Here is a 9,287-nt window from a genome sequence, read left to right on the forward strand (position 1 = left end):
TTGATGACAGAACACTCTCACAGTTACATACAATGTTGTTGTTCCATCAATGAACATTACTATCAGTGACACAACAATGGAGACACTTCAGCAGACCTTTGACCATTTGAAGATGATGGAAATCATGGTATAGATTTATTTTGCAACCTTGTGCATTTTCTTGAGAGGCATTCCTAATAATGCAACCATAATGCGTTCTTAAAAAAGAACAACAAAAACACAATGTTTACCTTTAGTGAATATTTTAGACAATAAATGTTTGAAGCCTTATGTCAGTGCAGTGAGGGCATGAGATCGGACACAATTGCGGGAGGTTAAATCTAGGCTAGACAGGTGGGGAAGCGCGGTCACTTGGCTACCAATATACAATCGAATCAGTTATACAAATCAGCACTAGAAAAATAGAGCTTATGAAAGCCAAAGTGTTGCTGCGTTTGATATCCGGTTTGTGTCGCGTGAGCTGCGTGGCCTGTAGCAGGGACTTGTGAGTTGCCGCCTGGTCTGAAAAGTTGTCTCATTTCACTTTCTGCCGTGCTGTGAACAACGTTAGGTGCAGATGAGCATGTCCTTTGCCGCTCAATGGAAGAAATAGTATGAGAGGATGTTAAAATAGTTCTTAAAACTCCAATGGATAGTGCAAAGCGTTCGTCTCATCTCCATCCATGCTGATTGCGACCTGAACATGACCCTGCTCGAGTCTCTCAGCCAATCACAGCGTGAGGTTGACAGCCAATCACAGTGCGAGAAATTATCTGCCATCCGTTTCTACTATACTCCTTTCGTTTCCACTATACTTTCTCTCACACACACGCATTCTTCTCTCACAGACATATCTTTTCTTCACATATGCATACATTTTCTTCTTATATACATATATGATTTAAAATTTTGACTGCATAAGATCAAAAATATATGAATATGTATGTTAAATATAGAAATATGAAAGAAAATATATATTTGTGTGTGAGTTAAAAGTATAATGTATGTGAGAGTAAAAATATATGTATGTGAAAGGAGAATGTATGTATGTGAGAGTACCAGAATGAATAATGTCTTACACGGCCCCCCATACAAATAAATGTACAAAGATCACGACATATAAAAGCTGGGGCTTCCAGGAGGCACAAGCATAAAAGCAAGGCACACGTAACTTAAAACCCAATAAAAACAATTACTAAAAGCTTCTACTGTGTATTTGCAGTAGTTTTTTGTCATACTTTAGCCATTCATTTGTTTCTTTCACATTTCTGAAAATGGTTTTAGGAAAATTGTTTTCTTGAAATAAAAAAAAAAAAAAGAAGTTTAGTTCATATACAGCCCATCACAATTTCCTGATGCTTTCCAAAGTGCTTGTTTGGTCTGAACAACAGTCAGATTCAGTTGACTGTCACAAAAGACAAAAGTCTCAAATTAATGTGTTGTGCATTCTTACTGGTAACCAGTTTTATTTATGACACTATGACACACTTTTTTTTTTTTGCACCACACTGATAATCTTTTTTGTTAATATTTTGCTCTATTTGCACTCTAAATATTTGCAGTCTTTCCCACTTTGTACTGCAACTGCTGCACAAAAATTTCCCTTGGGATAAATAAAGTTCTATTTTATCTTATCTTTTTTTTTAAGTGATTGTCAAAGTAGTTGACGATTAAGTTTGATAAATCAAATAATAGGTGTGTGTGTGTGTTTCCTGTTTGCTTATATACTGTATGTTTATTATTAATATCAAGAGAAACATTTTATTGTACATAGAAATCTGTGTGCTGTGCCTGGCTTGAGTCCTGGCTTGATACACTGAGGCAATCCCCCATATAACATATCTACCTTTTTTCCACTTCCCTACCCCATGTAAAAACAACCCACATCTTTCCTTATCAGGAGGTGGCGGTGGGCGAGCGCAGCAGGGGCGGGCGGCTGCTGGAGGAGCCTAAAATGATGCTTTTCCGGGGGAACACTTTCAGCCTCCAGGTGTCCATCCAGGACGTCCCACAGTTACTCTGGAGCATCAAGCCTTTCACCACCTGCCAGGTAGGCAGTTTATAACTGTGAGTTTGTGTCATTAAGTGGGAAGGAATTTGAGCAGTGAGCATGTTTACTGTATGTGCATCTCACTTCTAATGTACACCGAGTTCACAGAGAGAGGCTGTGCACCTTCATCTACTCAGCTTCCTCTGTTCCTCCATAAAAAACTCTCACCTCTACCAGTTTTGCTTTTCCTTACTTGGTCACATCAAAGCCAAAGGACAGCAGCAAGGGCACAGCAGGAGATGACTAAGGCTAGCTATCTCACCCACACACACCCCCATACAAAATTAATTATGACTGCCAGGCAAGCACACACACACACACACACACACACACACACACACACACACACACACACATCTCCTACTTATCTTCCTAGGGGTCTACATCCTGCATGTTCTGCTCTGCCCTGTGATGTTTATCCCACCAGTGACATCCTATTAGCAGCATAGTGTGTCCGGAATACCAACAACATGTTCTTGGAGAGGGAAGAGCCCCTATAGCGAGGGTCCTACGGGGAAGATGGCTGTAGGCTTTTATTCAGACACCACTCTTGTCTAAAGGAGGCTTTTACAAGTAGCCATCCTCCTGTCTGATGGATCTGAAGAGAGGATGATTCACCCATAAAACAGTGTTTTTGACCTGTTCTCACTGCGCCACTGTCTAGGTCACGCAATAGTTAGTAATGGAAGTCGAAATTGGCCTTTTAGATTCCATTTACTCCAAAGGTCTGTTAGTTTTGGGTTTTCAGCTTCCACTTTTGGGGGAAATGCAGTGCAAACTGGGTAAATTAAGGCATGTCTGTCCTGGTTCCATAATCACATTACAGTTCTTGATCTAAGAGATTGGCATTTACCAGCATATGCAAGCATATTATCAGAATTTGGAGAAAACATAACAAGCCAACAAGGTGGGTATGTCTGGCTTGGAAATTCTGAAGTTAATGCTGTGAGCTGTACGGTTACTAAAAAATGTATGATTTTATGTCATTACATAGACTATTTCTGCTAATGATGGGGGCTTGTAATATTTATTGACCTAATGGTTGCATGTAAGACTAGCCACACTGTTGGTTATAATGCAAAATTAATGTAAAGTAAGTTGATTATTTCTCCCAGGCAACCGTAAGTAACATAATGTAGAATTTATTACATCTTTGCACTAATGGCTCCAGCTCTTTCAGTGTTAACAGGATACATTTTCATCCCTTGGGCTCTAAATGCCTGTTGGTGTTCTGTCTGACAGGTAACCTGCTTGATTAGGTAACACCATTGATTGGCTAAAGAGGCTACTTATTCACTCCTAATTAATCATGTAAACAGCAAAGTGGGTGACAAAGCAGGACTGAAATAACTAATGTTGTTGATTTAATGAGTTTGTTGTCTCCTAATCCTATCGCTGTCCTTCCTGTCCGCTGTCTGCCTGCCCTTGCTCTGCAGGAGTTCTCCTTTTCTCAGGTGTGGGCCAGTAACCAGCGTCCCCTGCAGTGTGCCTTCTCTTTGGAGCGATACAGCCACTCCTCGTCTCAGCTCTCCTGCAAGATCGGCATCCGCCAGGTCAAAGGCGAGGAGCAGATTCTCCAGGTCTATACGTCTGTGGTGGAGGTGAGTAGCACTCGTAGAAACAGTGTCCTCGGTGCGTGGGCAGTCAAGCGGCTTGTTAATAGGTTCTTTTATTACACTGAATAACTCTTGATTTGATTTAAGGGTTTGCTTAATGAGCCTCTCTGGGAGCTTTTCATGTATAGATTGCAAATTGTCTTGATAAGTCCTTGTCCTTGTCTTCATATTGAGAATTTCAGCTGCAGTATCAAAATCAGCCTGACACCTCTTTCCTTCTTTCTTTCTTTCTTTCTTTCTTGCTGCCAGAATGAAAAGGGAGTGGTTCCCTTTTTCACTCAGTCAGACTGCACCATCACCTCTCAGACAGGGTCAAGGGCCTTTAAAATCCCTGTGTCCATCCGTCAGCGGATCAGCGCCACCTTTGACACCGCTAACGCCAACGGGAAGGACTGGCAGCTCTTGGCTCAAAAGCTCCACATAGACAGGTATCAGAAGTGTTTAGAGTTATAGCGCTCTGAATCCAGCATTTCATTCTTAGTCTTTATTGTATGCATTTGCAGTTTCCCTCTCGCTAAGTCATGTATGTGTTACACACGCTGAGATATATGAAGCAGCTGGTATGTTTTGCTTAGTTGTTATTACAGAATAATGAATAGAAAGCAGAAATGCTGTATCGGCTCTCCTCTATGTTAACGTTCCCACTTTGAATGCTATTTTTAATCTGGAATTTAGGCACCGTGTCAACTCTAATCTTCCATCATTCACCAACCAGCCTTCAGTTACACACCACACTGCTGATTTCATTATAGATCTAGAAACACATGCACAGGGGGGGGTGAGATGTAAGGACCAACTTTAGCACAGTCAGAATAACTGGAGAGAAGATGCAGTGGTTTGCAGAAATAGGAAGGGAGGTCTGAGACCGCTGACAGGCCAGCCTCTGGCAAGAAAATGTGTTCATGTTAGCACTCCACATTAGCAGCATCTCTGCATGTGCTTCATCCTTCACCCCCTGCTAAACTTCCCAGAAGGTTGTGCCAGGTCAGTATTTGCATAGGCTGTGGAGGATTTTAGTTGTTTGGAATCGGGTGAGCTCTGTTTGTGCTTCAGAAGAGAAGTCAATAATCAAGAGCTTATAGCCATGAAGACTCTTAAATCTGTGCCATCAGCTCCATCAAAGCACCTGAGGAAAAAAAAGTACTGAAAGTGAGTATTCTATCTTGCTTGCTAGTTGGACAAACATAAGAGAAAAAGTAAGCTAAGACACTGTGACTGAAAGTATGTGATAAAGGAGTTCCACTTAAACGGAGTCTGAAAACAAACATCTGTAAATGAGGACTAGGAAAGGATTTGAGTTTTGTTTCTATCCAATCGAACTCACCACGAAGCATGTAATGAGAACGTCTCTAACAAGTTAAAGCTGCGGTGGGTAGAAAGCAAAAAAAAAAAAAATGACAGGATTTGAAGTGAGTGAGAGAGACCTCTTCCTGCAGCTCTCCCCTCTCTGTCGTGCCGGCAATGCAAATCCGCAGAACAACCAATAGGAACGCTCTCTATCTCTCTCTAAAATGACCTGTGATTGACCAAAGTCACCCGTCACGGGCTAGATTATCTAAAGCCTGAATACAGAGCCAAGAGGAGCTGCAGAAGTCTAGTTTTCTCTCAGACAACTTGAATTACAATATGCTGAAAGATTATTATGGGATCTTCACCAAACCAGGCTAAAAATAAAGAGCCTATCGCAGCTTTAAGCTGATTTTTCTAATTATTTCTCTGAATGTGTGGAAACATCCTCATACCAAGGGCAGAATGTGGGGTAGAAAGGAAAAGTGGGTGGAAATCCCATTTTAATGAAACAGTGCACTCTGTTGGATAGGCATTATAACAACAGCACAGGAAGAAAATCAATGTAAATGAAGTGTTGCTCCTTTTTTATTCAATAAACCATCTGTTCACACTACAAACTAACTAAATGTCGCTGTACCAATACTATTGTTGACCTTAGATAAACCAGTTTACTTGATATTTGCTGACTATAACTGCCTGTCTACTAGTCAGATTTATGTAGAGCAAGCCATCAAGTAAAACAGTTTTATTAAATACATTTTTTCATATACTATGAAAACAAGTAAGCTGGAAATTCAGGAATTATTATATTTAAAAAAAAAAAACATTAAATATCTTCTTTTACGTATTTAAGAAAGGCAAAACCACCCACATAATCAAAATGAGTTTAAAGGGGCACTCCACCAGTTTTACACATGATGTTCAGCTTACTCGTCAAGAGGAGAAGGTCACACTCAGCCAGTGAAAACAGCAATATGTCTTATGTCTTTTTTTTTTTTTTTTTTTTACACAAAATTTAATTTAGCAAAGAAAATGCACATATCCCTTCAGGCACAAACAAGAACAAAACATAATACAGGAGAGCTGATTACAGCAACAAAAACGTCAATAAAAAAAATAAGGAATGAAAATAAAACAATGCAATGAGAGACAGACAGAGATAAGTTGAAAATTAAATAATAATAATACAAAAATATCTGAAAATCGTAAAATAAATAGGGACAGACCTTAGAATAGAGCAATTTATTTGACCTCAGGGGGTTTCATCAAATATGAGAAGAAGCTGTCTTCTGTTGCTCCTCTGTTTTGACAAAATAACTCTGACAATGTCATAGTGATGTCATCAGGGTCGTCTTGGCTTGGGCTAGAGACTTAAAATTTAAAAATAGAAAGGCTGCATTACAAACTGGGTGTGTGGGGTCTTTAAGGAGTTTGACACATAACGGGTTAATTTTAATTTTGCCTCTTTCATGAGTTCCCCATGTGTATGGAAGTGCAATACTACAGTAAATCACTGGAGTAACCCTTTGAAAATGTCTCTGCGTTGGCCTTTTAAGTTATAATTAGTGCAAGACAATCACTTCATTGCTGAACCACTATTAACTGGCACTCTCATTTGTTCTCAGTGATTGCTCCTTGCCTTGCGATCCACTCTAATATAATATTCCGTTTTCCCTCGCCTGTAGGAACCTGTGCTACTTTGCATGTCAGGAGAGCCCATCTTCAGTGATTCTGAGTCTGTGGGAAGCCCAGCACCAGGACTCGGGGGACCTGGACTCTCTGGCCAGTGCCCTTGAGGAAATCGGCAAAGTCCAGTCCCCCAGGACCGCCACTCTTGGCTGCAGCAGAGAAGAACGGGACTCAGAATTCACTAAACTTGGGTAGGTAGGACGATTCTACAGCAGATCAAAAATAATGATGAACCTTTACTGCATGAACACTGATGACCAGGTGTACTAGCTAACCGATGGGGAGGAGGAGAAAGAGGAGACGCAAAGAGGACTACAAGGGAAACTCAGTTTTGGACTGTTGCTAAAGGAACACCTTTGCTGAACCAAACAGCAAATACAGACGGGAATCAAGGAACAACCGAAGGAAGCGAGTGAGGAAGTATTTCTGTTATTTAGAGGCACCAACAAAACATTTTAGAAAAGGGAGATATAAGTATCCTGCACCCATCTTTGATTGAGAAATGTCAACTCCTGACAGGTTTGATAACCTGTATTCAAGGATTATGGATATCTGTGTGAAGAGGACTCTCCACGTAGGATGGAGTGTGTTGTAGACAGACTGCCAATCAGGCTGGTGTTGTGACTTTCCCAGGATCGGATGTGCTTGCACTTGCCCCCAAAAAGTCCTCTGGGCTGTCAAAAATATTTAGTGTAATGTCATTTTGTTGTCATTCATTTTCCAGATCCCCTAATGCTTTTTTTTTCCCGTTCCTACAGCGTGTCTCTGATGTTAGGTGCTGGAGTTAAAGGAGGAAACAGAAAGTGAGGCGTATTGGATATTACTTTTGTCAGAACTTTGGTCAGAGATACTGAAAATGATTAGCATTTTAAAAGATCTGATGATGTCCACATGCAAAAAAAAAAAGGCTGTTTAAGAGATGACTTTATAAACTGTGCAAAATTGGCATTGATCATATGGATAACTATTATTTTGCAAGAAACACCCACATGTAGAACATTTTCAACCCTACTTGCAGAACACATTGTCAAAGCAAAGGCTGCAAAAGAGGATAAGTTATCCCAATGTACAATGCAATGCAGCCAGAGGTGCACCGCATCCCCTAATGTCTAATGATCAACTTCTCTGTGTGATAAGTGACTCCATACCAGAGAGTGGGAGCATTACATAAATTGCAAACTGTTGGCGCTGGTTAATTGGTGTGTATATTTAAGACCCTCTGGGACTTAATGTTTCTTGATTATTATTTTTTTATTTAAATTTTGACTTTTGATGTGTGGCTTGATTTGAGCTGCCTTTTATGGATCGTATTTAGAGACACTCCCACTCCTCTGTCTTCTCTTCCCATGCAGAGTTGCTCCACCTGCCCCTAAAGATGTTAAAGTGATTTTGTGTTGAACTCTGTGTTGTGTGTGTGTGTGTGTGTGTGTGTGTGTGTGTGTGTGTGTGTGTGTGTGTGTGTGTGTGTGTGTGTGTGTGTGTGTGTGTGTGTGTGTGTGTGTGTGTGTGTGTGTGCTTTTAATGAATTCAGTTCTTGAAAGGCCTGACAGCCCAGCATACTGTTTGGTGAAGAAATCAGCTACAATAAATCTTCAAAAACTGTATTCAGCAAAGAGATGAAACATATAAATACAAAATTCAATGTTTTAGAAAGATGTAAAAGAACCAAGTAAGCACTCCTTAAGTTTGATGGATGGCAGATCCTGTCATTCCTTCTTAGAAGTACTTAAAGGCATATTCCAACATTTTTGGAAATAAGCTATTCGCTTTCTTGCCGAGACTTAGATGAGAAGATCGATACCACTTCTGTGACAATGGCAACAATCTTCTAATTTACGGCACAAAAGTGAATAAGCGAATTTCCCAAAATGTCAAACAATTTGTTTAATTAACTAAGACTCCCAATTTCATATGCAAGCTGCCAAAGAAGCTCCAAGCGTGCTCATGCTGACTCTACAGTGGAAAAGCACATTCCTGTTGATTTGTGTATTCGTGGAAACATTCTGAGATATCTAACCACAGAGATATGCGTGCCATTCCATAGTCTCTGAGGTCCTGATAATCCGTTTTCACTGAGCCATGACTGCCAAATAATCAAACTGCAAATAATGCAGACCTGTAGTCTATCAGCAAGCCCATCTGTATGGATCAAAGAACACCACATTTATAGAGAAACCTCTATAAGCAGAGACTGATTCTCCACTATCAGCTGAAAAGGTCACAATGTAGAAAGGCCAAAGCTTGGAATACATTTACACTTGGAAGAAACTGACTCACATGGAGGCCACTAATACAGACCACAGCATCTAAACCTTTACTAAGCATGTAAAATACAGTTAAGTCTCTTCTCTATGCTTTCCTAATGTTTAAAAGTACATTACAAAGGAGTTGGAGTAACTGGGGGTGCAACTAATGACTATTTTCGTAATTGATCATATTGGTTTGGTCCATAATTTGCCAGAGCAAAACATGTCCATCACAGTGGCACATTCAAATCTTTTGTTTTGTCCAACCGGCAGTCCTAAACCCAAAGTAGCTTAATATCATAGAAGACAAAGGTGTAAATATTCACTCCTGAAGCTGGAACCAGTGATTTTTTTTTGGGGCATTTTAGCGTCATGACTAAGATTAATCACCTAATCATTACAGCTTTAGAAGTAACC

General features: G+C 40.2%; 1 protein-coding gene across 1 annotated transcript in view; it reads left to right on the top strand.

Moving 5' to 3' along the window:
* Positions 1-8,055, top strand: part of LOC114570957 (netrin receptor UNC5D-like) — a 180,186-nt gene extending 172,131 nt beyond the window's left edge. Inside the window, 5 exon segments of the mRNA XM_028601628.1 lie at positions 1,880-2,029; positions 3,466-3,630; positions 3,895-4,073; positions 6,621-6,815; positions 7,383-8,055. Of these exon segments, the coding sequence (XP_028457429.1) occupies positions 1,880-2,029; positions 3,466-3,630; positions 3,895-4,073; positions 6,621-6,815; positions 7,383-7,431 (738 nt within the window). The 3' untranslated portion in view covers positions 7,432-8,055.
* Positions 8,056-9,287: the final 1,232 nt, after the last annotated feature.

This window comes from Perca flavescens, chromosome 16, assembly GCF_004354835.1.
Source record: "Perca flavescens isolate YP-PL-M2 chromosome 16, PFLA_1.0, whole genome shotgun sequence".
Lineage (NCBI taxonomy): Eukaryota > Metazoa > Chordata > Actinopteri > Perciformes > Percidae > Perca > Perca flavescens.